The 14155-nt window shown below is 53.8% G+C and overlaps 2 protein-coding genes across 2 annotated transcripts in view; one reads left to right on the forward strand and one right to left on the reverse strand.

Moving 5' to 3' along the window:
- The first annotated feature begins 334 nt into the window (after nucleotides 1-334).
- On the forward strand, nucleotides 335-10251 carry Ipo4 (importin 4). Its single transcript, XM_005370438.3, has 30 exons — nucleotides 335-541; nucleotides 621-707; nucleotides 846-925; nucleotides 1011-1052; nucleotides 1466-1595; nucleotides 1686-1865; nucleotides 2121-2186; nucleotides 2259-2360; nucleotides 2446-2529; nucleotides 2729-2893; nucleotides 4042-4095; nucleotides 4192-4301; nucleotides 4902-5010; nucleotides 5176-5305; nucleotides 5445-5558; nucleotides 5666-5779; nucleotides 5979-6099; nucleotides 6258-6369; nucleotides 6478-6596; nucleotides 6836-6913; nucleotides 6990-7047; nucleotides 7131-7230; nucleotides 7308-7501; nucleotides 7655-7705; nucleotides 8041-8166; nucleotides 8270-8478; nucleotides 8591-8723; nucleotides 8810-8914; nucleotides 9757-9826; nucleotides 9925-10251. Exons 1-30 carry the CDS (start codon nucleotides 473-475, stop codon nucleotides 10053-10055), a joined length of 3243 nt encoding a protein of 1080 aa, XP_005370495.1. The 5' UTR covers nucleotides 335-472; the 3' UTR covers nucleotides 10056-10251.
- Nucleotides 10252-10327: 76 nt separating this feature from the next.
- Nucleotides 10328-14155, reverse strand: part of Rec8 (REC8 meiotic recombination protein) — a 7485-nt gene continuing 3657 nt past the window's right edge. The window contains exons 8-20 of the mRNA XM_026777650.1: nucleotides 14046-14125; nucleotides 13761-13896; nucleotides 13605-13677; nucleotides 13437-13528; nucleotides 12981-13030; nucleotides 12186-12317; nucleotides 11850-11916; nucleotides 11603-11766; nucleotides 11425-11473; nucleotides 11115-11181; nucleotides 10898-11017; nucleotides 10720-10826; nucleotides 10328-10641 (exon numbers count right to left, since the gene is read on the reverse strand). Of these exons, the coding sequence (XP_026633451.1) occupies nucleotides 10556-10641; nucleotides 10720-10826; nucleotides 10898-11017; nucleotides 11115-11181; nucleotides 11425-11473; nucleotides 11603-11766; nucleotides 11850-11916; nucleotides 12186-12317; nucleotides 12981-13030; nucleotides 13437-13528; nucleotides 13605-13677; nucleotides 13761-13896; nucleotides 14046-14125 (1223 nt within the window). The 3' untranslated portion in view covers nucleotides 10328-10555. The remainder of the gene's footprint in view (nucleotides 10642-10719; nucleotides 10827-10897; nucleotides 11018-11114; nucleotides 11182-11424; nucleotides 11474-11602; nucleotides 11767-11849; nucleotides 11917-12185; nucleotides 12318-12980; nucleotides 13031-13436; nucleotides 13529-13604; nucleotides 13678-13760; nucleotides 13897-14045; nucleotides 14126-14155) is intronic.

Consider the following 14155-nt stretch of genomic DNA (forward strand, 5'->3'; position numbering starts at 1 on the left):
GGCGGATCTCTGTGAGTTCGAGACCAGCCTGGTCTACAGAGCTAGTTCCAGGACAGGCTCCAAAGCCACAGAGAAACCCTGTCTCGAAAAAAACACCAAACAAAACAAAACAAAAAAACGAAACCCGAGGCCTGCTGTCAATGCTCCGTCCCTTTGAAAAACGGAGTCCTCTACTGTGGTACAAACGCTGGACCCTTGGGAACTGTCGGCGCGGGGAACCCACTTTGCCGGAGCTCTGTTTCTGTGGTTTTACCCGGTGCTCAGCCTGACGGAAGCCCAGGCTGACGCCAGTCTCCCGCAAGAATTTTTTAAGGGAAGCAAGATGCATTAGTGACACAGGCAACAGAAGAGACGCAGAGTAACGCCCTTTCCGCCGGAAGTTGGTGTCCGAGTCTCCACGTGCCGTTCCTCCCCCCCTCACCCCACCCCCGTCCTCCCCACTCGGCCCTGTAGCGGCGGCTCAGCTGCTGCCATGGAGCCTGCGGAGCTGGAGAAGATCCTAAAGGAGCTGCTGCTGCCGGACACCGAACGCATCCGCCGGGTATGGGCAGGCCCAGCCGGGCCAGGGGGAGGGGGAGGCTGTGGGAAAAGCCCGGTCTTGACCCCCAGCCTCCCACCAGGCCACGGAGCAGCTCCAGGCTGCCCTTCGGGACCCTGCTGCCTTGCCTGCGCTTTGCGACCTGTTGGCCTCTGCGACAGACCCACAGGCGAGTAACCTGCTCCTCCTCGCCGAAATTCTGAAATTCCTCAGTGTGCCCGTAATCCCGCCCCAGCCTCCACCCCCTGCGGTCTGTTCATCTCCCTGCTGCCTGCCATTCTGATTTGGCTACCTCCCCTCGCCCTAGATCCGCCAGTTTGCAGCGGTCCTTACCCGTAGAAGGCTGAGCACCCGCTGGCGACGCTTGGCACCTGAGCAACGCGAGAGGTGGGCTAGGTTTGGGATGGGAAGGGCCAGGCCTCGTCGACCCTTTAACAGGCTGGGTACCAAGCCTTTGCCACCTGTTTTCCAGCCTCAAGAACCTGGTCCTGACAGCCCTACAGAAAGAGACAGAGTAAGTCTTAGCGCCTCCTCTTGGGGGTCCTAACTGGTTTGGGGCTGGGGTCCTCTCTGGGCTTCTGCCCTCTTTTTCAGCCTCAGGCTGGGATTAGGGAACATAGACGTCATTTCAGTCCTTGAAGGTAGAGCCTGTGAAAACTAAAGGTTTTGAGAATGGGTGAAAATGATCTCCAAAGCCCAACCAGAAAACCAGAGTGAAATTCAGCCAGTCCAGAGGTGCTGAACGAGCCAGATTAAATGCTACCTTCCTTTCTTCACCCCCAGCTGTTGCCTTCTGGGTCTGACTTAGGAAAGACTGTGCTCAAGCCTGGATGCTTCCCTTCCGGGCGCTCCTTGATGGGGCATTGTCCGCAGGGGACGGCGATGAGGGTAGGGAAGGGAAGTTATGGATGATGCCCCTCTTTGCAGGCATTACGTGAGTGTCAGCTTGGCCCAGCTCTCAGCCACCATTTTTCGAAAGGAAGGCCTGGAAGCCTGGCCTCAGTTCTCGCACCTTCTTCAGCAGAGCACACACAGCGCCACCAGCCCTGAGAAAGAGGTGCACTCAGGCCGCCGGGCAGGGTGGGGCTGAGAAGCTGGGCAGAGGACCCTGGGTGCTTTTCTCCTCTGACCCTCTGCATCTGGACAGGTGGGGCTTTTGCTGCTGAGTGTGGTGGTGTCTTCCCAACCGGAAGCATTCCTCCCCTACCAACGAGAGCTCCTCCAGCTTCTGGTTGAAACTCTGAGTGAAGTAGGCGCCCCTGGGGTGCTCTTCTATTCTCTGCGCACTTTGACTGCCTTGGCCCCTTACCTCAGGCCTGATGATGTGGTGAGACACTGGCTCAGCCTCCATCACTGTTGACTCCATATCTCTTGGTCTTTGTGTCCTTACCTTTAGAAGTTCTGGCCTAAGATGCTTTAGGCGTTCACTCTGCCTTCCATTCTTCCTAGCAGTTGAGGGGATACTGTGGGTGACTTGGCCCGGAGCCTTCTCCTTGGATTCCATGCCATGAGGAAGCTGCTAGTTTCTGGGATTAGGCTGCATATGTGCTTTTTGTGATTAAACTCATCCTGTGTCTTCCAGCCTCTCGCACGGATGTTGGTGCCCAAACTCATTATGGCAGTGAGGACTCTGATCCCCATAGATGAGGTAAGGACATATGGGGAGGGGGGGGATGGAGGCACCTGTAGCCTGGTACCCTATGGCTTACCTCTCCATCAGGTAAAGGCCTGCGAGGCCTTGGAAGCCCTGGATGAGCTGCTGGAGTCGGATCTGCCTATCATCACTCCCCACCTCTCTGAGGTCCTCATGTTCTGCCTGGAGGTGAGCCTGGGGTGGGGGCTGCCCCGGTACTTGTTTTGCTGGAAGTTTTCTTGCTCGTTCCTGATTTTTGTTGGTGTCTGTATAGGTGGCTAAAAATGTGGCCCTTAGCGATGCACTTCGTGTACGTATTCTCTGCTGCCTCAGTTTCTTGGTTAAAGTCAAAAGTAAGGTAAGTACCCTCTGGGTGTGTCATCACAGCCTCTCCACTCTTAGGCATGTTCTTGGTCCTGCTCAAGCCCGGTCCAGCCTTCTCCTATTCCTGTCTAGGAGATTGGGAATCCTTGCTGGACTCCTTATGTTGGCAGGGTGGAATTTTTTTCCTTGTGGGCCCATAGGAGATGCTCAGGGACAGTCTCCTCCCCTTTTAGGCCTTACTGAAGAACCGCCTCCTGCCTCCCTTGCTGCAAGACCTTTTTCCAATTATGGCTGCTGAGCCACCCATGGGCCAGTTGGATCCTGAGGACCAAGATTCTGATGATGATGACTTGGAGCTTGGACTGATGGGAGAGACCCCCAAGCACTTTGCTGTACAGGTATACCTTAGTCTCTTAATCAGTGTGACCATCCTAAGAGAAACAACTCAAGGGGAGGAAGGATGTCCATTTACTGTGGTGGGAAAACAATGGTCAAACAGAGTGGTTCAAGTCATGGCCACTGGGAAGCAAAGCAGAGCGGTTTGTGTTGAAGCCCGTGTGGGTCCAACACAGATAATTCTTTTTTCTAACTGAACTGGAACGGAGTCGTGAGGAACTTACACGGTCGTCATGGAAGGGCAAGATCTCTCGTTTATTCTCCAAACAGTTTATATATCATCCCATAAAATGAGCGGGAAAACACATTACGCTGTATCCTAGGTAACCAGATGAATGGGCTTTTAGTCACGTCCGCATCTACCTGTATGCTGGCTGTCACTAGGCCATGAATTAGCATCTCTATAAGACTTCCTCCAAATTACCAAGAAATAAGCACCAAACATCCTGACCAGTTTCAGCCAACACCTCTCCTCGGGAGATCTACATTTCTAACAAAAGAAGAAAGGAGCTGTATATCCTTGCTATTGTTACGCAGAGACAGCTTGTCTGCAGAGCTACGGGATCAGCTCAGACCCGGCCTATGGCTTTTATGCCTGGCTGCTACACCATACAGAAATACCTGGCTGCTACACCATACAGAAATATGGGCCTACAATTTGTTATGGACAGGAAGCAGAGAAGGGAAATACTAGGAGCCAGGGCCAGATAGATCCCGTAAGGACGTGACCCCCAACTAAGCCCTACCTTCTACATTTTGCTCCTCCTGATGTCTATTAAGTGATCGATCGTCATTAGGTGAGAGCCCTCCTGATCTAATTGACCCTAAAACACCATCACAGTTATCATAGCCAGGCCGTGGTGGGCAGTGGTGGCGCGCGCCTTTAATCCCAGCACTCCCAGACAGAGGCAGGCTGACCTCTGTGAGTTCCAGGCAGCTAGGGCTGTTACACAGAGAAACCCTGTCTCGGGGAAGGAAAAAAAATCAGTCATTACAACCAGGGAGGCTGAGGTAGAATCGTAAACTTCAGGCCAGTCCGAGGCATCTTGTATCAGACATGGAACTCGTCATCACAAACGGATTATGGAACAGGGGCTAAGTGATCCTAGGAGGTTAGAGATGGAATTACAATCTCCCTGAACTTTCTCAGGTTGTGGACATGCTGGCACTACATCTACCCCCTGAGAAGCTCTGTCCCCTTGTGGTAAGCGTGACTCTCCTGCTCTTATTCTCCCTGGGGGTGTGTGATCGGGCTCTTGTGATCTTGCTGGGCTTTTGGAATGTGCCATGTACTCCCTAGATGCCCATGCTGGAAGAAGCCTTACGGAGTGATTTCCTGTACCAGCGGAAAGCAGGGTTCTTGATGTTGGCTGTCCTGTCTGATGGTGCTGGTGACTACATCAGGCAAAGGTATTACATTCAGTCCCTGTCCCAGGGTGAGGTGGGTCACATATAAGGATGGCTCTGACATCCTCCCTGGCAGTCCTAGTACCCCTGTTTCAGCTTACTTGGTTCTTTATTTATTGTTCGCTTGTTTGAGACAGCGTCTCCCTATGTAGCCTTGGCTGGCCTGGAACTTGAGAGACCTGCCTGTCTCTGCCTCCCCAGTACTGGGATTAAAGATGTGTATGACCATGCCTGGCCCCGCTTAATTTTTAATGTCTTTTGGGGGGTGTTTTTCAGTCTTTTGTTGTTGTTGATGTAGGGTTTCTCTGCAGTCCTGCCTGTCCCGGAATCTGTTTTGTTAACCAGGCTGGCCTTGAATTTAGAGATCCTCCTGCCTCTGCCTCCCAGGTGCTGGGATTAAAGGCATGGGCCAGTTGGGATATTTGCTGCCTTTCAAAAGTGTCCTGCTTTGAAAGAGAAACGGCTTTACCATTCCAGGGATAAAGGATGGTTTTACAGCCAGTTCTGGAGAGTCTTGGTCCTTTTCAGGAGGAATGAAGAGAATGGTTGAGACTTGGGTTCTTGTGTGCTGCCCCTCAGACTTTGTTCTTTTGCCCCATTCAGAATGCTGTCCCCGCTGCTCCAGACCGTGTGCAAGGGCCTGAGTGACTCCTCGCAGATTGTTCGCAATGCTGCCTTGTTTGCTCTGGGCCAGTTTTCAGAGAACTTGCAGGTCAGCAAAGCTAAATGCAGGTGGCTACCACATGAGAGACCTCCCCACCCCAAGGCTGGGGACCCCGGCTCTTAGTTTCATCTCTTTAAACATTGTTGCTGCCATTGACCCCCAGAGGTGTGCTCTTCAGGTGAGCATGACCGATCCCACCTGCTTCTTCCCCAGCCCCATATCAGCAACTATTCTGAGGAAGTGATGCCTCTGCTCCTTGCCTACCTGAAGTCAGTGCCCACAGGGAATACACAACACCTGGCCAAGGCCTGCTATGCCCTGGAGAACTTCGTGGAGAACCTAGGTAGCGATGGGAGTGTGCGGTACAGGGGAGGGGAGGAACACATTTGGCTAAAAGGGGGCTGCCGGGTGGGAAGAGGTGTGGGAAGGTCGCACGGACTGTCAAGAGACCTGGGTTCGTTGGTAAAGGAACTTTCCCACAGGGCCCAAAGTGCAGCCCTACCTTCCGGAACTTATGGAGTGTATGCTGCAGCCCCTGAGGAACCCCAGCAAAGCCCGGACCAAGGAGCTAGCCGTGAGCGCCATAGGGGCCATTGGTGAGTACAGGAGCAAGGAGGTGAAGGTGTGGTGTGGGTTGACTGAGAAAGTCTGCATCGGACCGTCCCTGACTCCCTGCCAGCTCTGATCCTCTTGTGTCCTGTAGCCACAGCTGCCCAGGACTCCCTGCTGCCCTACTTCCCCACCGTCATGGAGCTTCTCCGAGAGTTCCTGCTGACAGGCCACGAAGACCTTCAGCTTGTACAGATCCAGAGCCTGGGTGAGGAGGGACCTTGATTCAGGCGGGGGTCCACCTGCTGTCCCCAGGGACCTCTCCCAGGGCAGTCGGCTGTCTTCCTTTGGTGAAAAGGCGCTCTTTGTGTTGTGCCTGAGAGTAGGGTAGAGTTTTGAGTGCCTTTCACCTTGGTTCTGGAGTTGATTTCCACATCTCAGTGCTGGCTGAGCCCTTGTTCCCACAGAGACCCTGGGAGTGCTGACCCGAGCAATGGGAGAGTCCATGAGGCCAATGGCTAATGAGTGCTGCCAGCTGGGGCTGGGGTTATGCAGCCACGTGGATGACCCTGACTTGCGGCGCTGCTCGTGAGTGACCCTTCATGGTGTTCCTGCCCCTCCTGCCCGTCCACCAGGGGTTGACAGTCCTCATCCCAACTACCAAACCACAGCCAGTTTTCCTGGGCTCTCCCGTTTTGTCTGTCTATAGCAGGCAGCACTATACAGATTCTCTCTACCTTCATCAGGTACAGCCTGTTTGCAGCCTTATCAGGGTTGATGGGAGAGGGCCTGGCACCCTACCTGCCTCAAATTACCACGCTCATGCTGTTATCCCTGCGCTCCACAGAGGGCATTGTGGTGAGCAGAGGATGGGTGTATTGGGCCGGATAGACCAGGCTAGCCCTGTGATGGGGATTTATCTTGTCCCACCTGAGCCAAGATCCCTGCTCGGCTTTCTTCATCTAGCCTCAGTATGATGGGATCAACTCCTTCCTTCTGTTTGATGATGAGAGTGAAGAAGAAGAAGAGGAAGAGGACCCCATGGATGACGATATGGAAGAAGACGACGACTCTGAGATCTCGGGGTAGGAGGAGGTCCTCTTCTACTTAAGACTTTGAGCTGGGCAATGGTGGCACACACTTTTAATCCTAGCACTTGGGAGCCAGAGGCAGGCAGATCTCTTGAGTTTGAGGTCGGCCTACTCGAGAAGAGCCAGGGATACACAGAAACCCTGTCTCGAGAAATAGACTTTGGTTCTGGATGTGGGCCCAGTGCTGGATGCGCTCCTTGCATGCATCACCACTGCCTCTCCACCTGCCCCAGGTACAGTGTGGAGAATGCCTTCTTCGATGAGAAAGAAGATACCTGCACTGCCTTGGGGGAGATCTCTCTGAACACCAGGTGAGCATCAGCCCTTCCATGCTGCTGGGAACCATTCCCAGGACCCCTTTCCCCACTGCTGTGTATTTTTCCGTAGTGTGGCCTTCCTCCCATACATGGATAGAGTCTTTGATGAAGTATTCAAACTGCTGGAGGTGAGTCAGTGGAGCCTCAAGCTCCAGTTAGTGTTGTCCTCACCTTGCACCTGCTGGGCACACACCTGCCCTCTTTGTTCCAGTGTCCCCATGTGAATGTGCGGAAGGCAGCGCATGAGGCCCTGGGGCAGTTCTGCTGTGCGCTACACAAGGCCTCTCAGAGAAGCCAAGCCGCCAGCACTGGTGAGGAGACGCCGGCAGGCTGGGAGCGCTGGGAACTGGCAGGGCCTGACCACGGCTCTGGTCAATTCTGTCTCCAGCTCTGCAGCTTTCCTTGGCTCGAGTGATGCCATCTTACATTCAGGCGGTGAAAGTAGAAAGGGAACGCCCAGTGGTGATGGCGGTGCTGGAGGCCCTGACAGGGGTGCTACGCACCTGTGGAGCTCTCGCCGTGCAGCACCCTGGACGCATCAATGACCTCTGCATCGTGCTCAAGACTGTGCTGCAGAAGAAGGTGAGCGGGGAAGGGGGGCTGTGGGGAGAGGAGGTATCGGGTCCCAGAAGAGTGAATTTTCAGAGGCTTCAAGTCCAGCTCTGCCCATCTCACCATCACCGCAGAAAGGAGAAGGCAGGAGAGCCCACACTCACTGAACTGTGTCTTCCACAGACAGCCTGTCAGAACTCTGAGGAGGAGGAAGAGGATGACGATGATGACCAGGTAAAGTTTCAGATGAAAGAGGTCTAGATAATGTAGTTAGTCAGGGCCAGCAGTGGACAGTGCACTCAGCTTAGCCTGGAGGAGCCAGGGCTGGTGAGAGAAGTTGGTGACTACCAGGAAGGTGGTGAGGTGTTCAGAGGAGAGAGGCATGCCATGGGGCAGCATTGGCAGTGATAAATGGAGGGCCTGGACTCTTGAAAAGCCATCCTGGAAGCGAATCGGTCTGTGAAATTAGGGCAGCCCCAGAAGCACCTGCAGCCAGTGCAGAGCAGGATTGGGAGCTGCACAGTCCCAGGGCTGGCCTCGGTGCTCCAGCCCCTGCCCTGGCTCCACAGGCCGAGTATGACGCCATGTTACTAGAGCATGCTGGAGAGGCTATCCCGGCCCTGGTCGCTGCAGCTGGAGGACAGTCCTTCGCTCCTTTTTTTGCCAGTTTCTTGCCATTGTTGCTGTCTAAGATGGTGAGTGCTCTGTCCCCTGACCTCACACCCCAGTCTACCTGTGCACCCAGTGCCTGCAGCCCCACCTCCATGCCAATTTGTACTCCTTCAACCTCCCCTCTAGAAACAGAACAGTACGGTGGCAGAGAAGTCCTTTGCAGTGGGAACCCTGGCAGAGTCCATTCAGGGTCTTGGTATTGCCTCAGCCCAGTTTGCGTCTCGGCTATTCCCTATACTGTTAAACTCTGCCCGGGAAGCAGATCCTGAGGTGCGGAGCAATGCTATCTTTGGGCTGGGTGTACTTGTAGAGCATGGGGGCAGGCCTGCTCAGGAGTATCCTATGTTTGCAGGAGGGAAAATGGGGTTGGAAGTGAGCCCAGGGATTGGTGAGGTGCTGCTGCAGGGTGAAGTCTGCCTGTGTGTGTATTCCTTAACTGTGCACCAGTCACTTCCCTAAGCTACTGGGCTTCCTCTTGCCCCTCCTGGCAAGGGAGCGACATGATCGAGTCCGTGATAACATCTGTGGGGCTCTTGCCCGAGTGCTGATGGTCAGTCCAGTAAGGAAACCAGATCCCCAGGTGAGGGAAGGGGCATCAGGCAGGGGTGGAGGCCAAGGATGGTGGAGGGGACAGGACACATGGGCCTGAGACATCTGTGTGTTCAGGTGCTGGCTGCCCTGCTACATGCCCTGCCACTGAAGGAAGACATGGAGGAGTGGATCACTATGGGTTGCCTCTTCAGCTTCCTGAACCTGCACGGCCGTGACCAGGTACCCTGCTGCTGGAGCTCTCCAGAGAGCGTGAGGCTCCAGTGTAAGGGCGGGCAGAGGAGATGGCAGCTGTAACTGTAGACCAGGCTGGCCTCTAACTCACAGAGCTGCCTGCCTCTGCCTCCCGCGTGCTGGGGTTAAAGATGTGTGCCATCTTTTCCTTCCCTGTATCCCCAATTGGCCCCAGCCTGTTATATAGCTGAGGACGGCCCTGATCCCTAAGACCTTCCCCATCCATTCTCCACCTCCCAAGTATGCGCTAGATTTAATTATAGCAGTGCTAGGGACCAAGCCCAGGCAGGGCCTCATGCATGCTGGGAAAAGACTTCTACCAGCTGAGCTACATCCCCAGCTTCTTTTTTCCTCTGTGTGCAGAGTTGGCAGACAGTCTGATATGAGAGTAGAGGCTTCTGGTAGCATTTTCCCACTTTTCTTGGGCTAAGCCAGCAGTCCTAACTTCCCTAGGCTCTCCTAGGTCAGGGGTAGGAAAACAGTTTCACCATCCACCAGAATCTGCTTCCAGAGCGATTCTGTGTATACCAGCTAGCACGTGGGAACACACGCCCCAATGCTCTTGTGTCCCTTCTGTCTTAAGTCTGCTCTGTGTGTTGGGTGAGCATTTGGATGCTAGATTTCGTTGGTTTTGAAGCTATAACTTTAATCTTTTGTCACACATCTTTGCTACCTCCAAAAAGAGATTACTATGTTCCCTTATTCCTTCTCTAGTTCACAGTTGGGTTGAGTGTCAACTCAATTTCATGGGCTTTTTGGTTCCAACCAACTCTTCTAAGCCCTGGGACCCCAGGCTGTTACTGCCAGAGCTGACCAATCCTTTTCCATAGGTTGTAGATGTGGTTCCTGAGCTCTTACGCATCTGTAGCCTGATTCTGGCAGACGACAAGATTGTGCCAGGTGAGGGGGACAGTCATAGCTAAGGACAAGGGAAAATGGGACAAGAAGGGTGTCAGAACCCAGCCCTTCATTAGGTCCTCTCTCTTCATCCTCCCCAGATGCCAAGACAGCACTACTGCAGCTCCTGACGTTCCTGGCCAAAGAGCATGCTGACAACTTCCATGCAGCCCTGGGCTCACTGCCTGCTGATAAGGCTCAGGAACTCCAGGCCATGCTGGGCCTCACTTAGGCTCCAGGCTTCAGCTGGGCTAGAGGGCCTGAAGACCACCAGTCAGCCCAGGTCCAGCTCACCTCACCAAAGACTGTATCATTGGAAGTCAATCCTGCTTGCTGTCTTAACAGGGGTGTCTCTGGGGCTGGGTCTATTACAAGCAGAGCTGTGACATCATACTGTAATAAAGGCAGCTTGTTTTCTGCTTGGACACTAGCTCTGAGAGCGTGAAGACTAGAGGTGTGCATTCAGAAACGAGACAGGCACGGGGCTGGGTGTCCTAGCACTGAAGAGGGCGTTCTGTTCCCGCAGAGAATGGAGTTCAATTCCTAGAACCCACACTAGATGGCTCAAAACTGCCTTGAATTCCCGCTCCGGGGTTTAATGCCCTCTTCAGGCCTTCCCAAACCAACTGCACTCACTTGCATGTTCCAACACATAATTTAAAACTAAAAATAATTCAAGAAAAAAAAAATCCACAAAGTCCAGTGAGGTAGGATATGGTTTAATGAACTTGCTTAGTGGAATCTGGGACCCCGATGGATCAGGAGGCGCCCATATGGCTTCTCTTGTTCCACAAGAAGGATCTTCTCTGCGGACAGCACTGGTAGGGAAAGGAGAAGTCAGGAGTGTGTTAAGCTTCTGGCCTGTCTGTCCCTATCTCTCTTGTATCTATACTCACCCAGGAGCAGGTAGAAGACCTGAGAAGCCAACTTCCGGGGGCTGAGAGGAGGTACCAGGCTGCTGAAGTCAAGCTCCCTGTTGGCTTGCAGCTGCAATGCTACCGCTCTGCAGGGATTGAGGGCTATCAGCCAGGGTAACAGCCTAGTTCTACCCCTTGAAGGACCCCTTCCTGATACCTAAATACAGCCTCTGAAGAGAGTAGCTCAGGTCCAGGAGGCATCTCCATGGGCACTTCCGGGATTTCAGGCAGCATGGGCAGTGCAGGAGGCTCTGGCTGCCCCTCTTCAGTCCAGGCCCTAGCAGACCAAGGGAGTAGTTCAGGGAAGAGGGCCGGTAGTTGTGACAACAGGCAGGACCACTATGGGGTTGAGCTTGGAGCCCCTGGCTGCTTACCACCGTTCCTCTGGGGGGATGAGGCTAGTCCGTGACTTTTCTTCTTCAGCTGCTTCCAGGGAGAGCTCTGTGAGGAAGAGAGCACTGAGGAGTCTGCTCAACTCTAAGGAGCTGGGACCTTGTCATCCTGGGGATGTAGTGCATTCGCCTGACATGCACAAGGCCCAAGACTACGAAGCTTCCCCTCCCCATATCCTGTGACCTCTTGCAAAGTGGGGACAGTAAGCATCAGGCCTGTGTCGAGTTCTGCATGCCCCTCCCTGCTGGCTGGTAGGATAGTAGTCTCCACCTGCCCCTCTCCAGCACCTACCTGAAGAGAGTATGAGGGGACCACTGGGCTCCTGGGCCTCCCTCAGGACCTGCAGGTGAGAGAGCAAGAACTGAGACCTGAGCACGGGGGTCAGGTCTAGGTCTGGTAAGCAGGCTGGTGTGCGTCAGGACAGAGCTGGCCAGAGCTGAGGCTTACAGGGCACGGTGGAGGCGGTTACCTCAATCTCGCTCAGAGCTTCAGTCAGTCTTTCCTCCTTGCCTGCCACTTCCCTCTCCTCAGCTGCCTCTTCAGGCTCCCGTCGTGGTCTTTGTCTCAGCATTCTTGAGGGTGTCTGGGCACAGTGGGTCCATAAAGCTAGTAGTTCTGGCGCCAGCCAGCCCGCTGATGACAAAGGGGAAGGTTGAAATCTTGGGACAGAGGATTCCAGGTTCTGAAGATCCCACCTGCCCAACCGTCATCCTTACAGAGAGTCGGGGTTCTGAAGAGCTCCGCTGGGCTTGTAATCATCCTTTGGGGAGGCTGGATCACAGGCTGCAAGAGGGTGCAAGGCCAGTGGCCCGTTTATGAGAGCACCGTTCGTCACTAACCCTCCTTTGTACATTGTTCCCAGAGCCTGTGCCTGGCCTGTAGTGGCTAAATGGGTAGATGGTGACCTGATGTCGATGGATATGTGGTGTAGACACAGTCCCCCACACGTACTTTCTAGGAAATAGGGTCTTTTGATATATTCCCAGGGATCCTTGGGAGGTCAGAAGTCCAGCATGCCTCTACTCCCTGGGGAGAACAGGAGCTGCACTCACATAATCCCAGCAGTGAGCCCTGGTCTGCAGCTGTTCCTCAAATTTCTTCCGGGAGATCTGAGTTTCCTTGTCCCAGAAGGGTAACTGGCGGCGTTGGCGGCCAGGTGGGCTCGGAGGAGGCGGGGGCCTCTTCTGGAGTAGAAGGGGAGGCAAGGATCAGGCTGCCCACCTCCCCTTTCTAGTGAACTACTGATGGCCCCACACTGCCTGGAAGAAGCTTGGGTAAAGTCCTTATGCAATTCATAGCTTACTCAAAGGTACCTATTGGGAAGAGGCCACACCATGAGGAAGGTATGGGAAGGGACATTGTTTGTTTGTTTGTTTGTTTTTGGTTTTTCGAGACAGGGTTTCTTTTTTTTTTTTAATTTTTTATTTATTTATATATAAGTTTATTATGTATTCAGTGTTCTGCCTGCATGTATTCCTGCAGGCCAGAAGAGGGCACCAGATCAGATGGTTGTGAGCCACCATATGGTTGCTGGGAATTGAACTCAGGACCTCTGGAAGAACAGCCAGTGCTCTTAACCTCTGAGCCATCTCTCCAGCCCCTCGAGACAGGGTTTCTCTGTAGCTTTGTGCCCATCCCAGGCTGGCCTCGGAACTCCCAGAGATCTGCCTGCCTCTGCCTCCCAAGTGCTGGGATTAAAGGTGTGCGCCACCATCGACCAGCCTTGGGACATTGTTTGTTGGTGGAAGTAAAATCCTCACTGTGAGCTAACGATGGCCCTGGGCTTAAGGACAAAGATGTAGGAGGGGGAAGGTAAAGAGGATGAGCTTGGGGGAGAACCTACTCACCTCTGCACTCGGTGGGGTGGGTAGGCGCAGCTCCTGAGGAGGGGTCACCTCTGCAACAACACCCATAAGCCCCCTCGCTGTTTTTGCCCTTTTTAAAGACGTGGTCTGGCATTCAAGTTCATGCTGGTTTACGATGATCCTGCCCCAGCCTTCTGGAGTGATTGGACTACAGGTGTTATCGCCACAATCTTGTTTGTATTTTGATTTTGGAGAGAGGGTTTCTTTGTGTAGCCCTGGATGTCCTGGAACTCACTATGTAGACGAGGCTGGCCTAGAACTCAGATCCTCCTGCTTCTGCTCCCCAAGTGCTGGGATTAAAAGTGTGTGCCACGGCCAACTGGCTAGCCCCTTCATTCTTGAAGCTACTAGTGTCTTCCTCAGACAGTGGGGGTAAGGACTTTTGTCTCTACAAGTGTGCAAATGTTCCCAAGGAAGCACCCAGTGATGGACACTTACCAGTGAGTATGGCCTCAGGCTCCCAGCCTGTCAATTTCTGTACCTCAGGAGGGAAGAGCTGGCCTGGAAGTGGTTCTCTTATGCCTTCAACCCTGAGGGGAAATAGGCAGATAAGGAAACCCTTCCCTGCAATGACCCCTTACCTGGTACAAGGATTCCTGTCCTTACTGTGCTGGAGCTGGAGGTGAGATCGAGGGGACCACACCATCACCCTCCATGGCCCGGGGTTCTTCCTTGGATTCTGCAGAAAAAGGATCAGAACACTTAGGAGACGGAAGAGGGCGCTGTCCATCCATCTCCAGGTTAGCTGTGCGGGGACCTCACCATCCACTGCTGGGGAAACCCTCCGCTGCCGGAGAAGCCTGCGTCGCTGACGTTCCTCCAGCAATATGGCATCATCTTCCTCTGCAATCAGCAGGTCCAAATCTCCTCGACTGACCTCTGGGAGATCCTGCTCCCCCTGTGGAGAGAACAAAACAGTGGCTTTTTGGGGTTGAGCCCAAGGAGGCCCAGTGGGTACTAAGGGGACAGAGTGTGGGGAAATGGAAAAGAGAAGGCAGAACGACAGGGGTGCGATGGGGCTGGACTGGAGTTTAAAGGAAAATTCACCTCAATCTGCAACATGCGTATGGGCTCTGCCTCCTGGAGGGTGATGGTCTCAGGAGACTTTGCAGTGGCTAAGGTCCTGTCTGGAGGGGTAGGAAAGTCAAAGCAGCCCT

This window comes from Microtus ochrogaster, unplaced genomic scaffold (assembly GCF_000317375.1).
Source record: "Microtus ochrogaster isolate Prairie Vole_2 unplaced genomic scaffold, MicOch1.0 UNK80, whole genome shotgun sequence".
In the NCBI taxonomy this organism is placed as follows: domain Eukaryota; kingdom Metazoa; phylum Chordata; class Mammalia; order Rodentia; family Cricetidae; genus Microtus; species Microtus ochrogaster.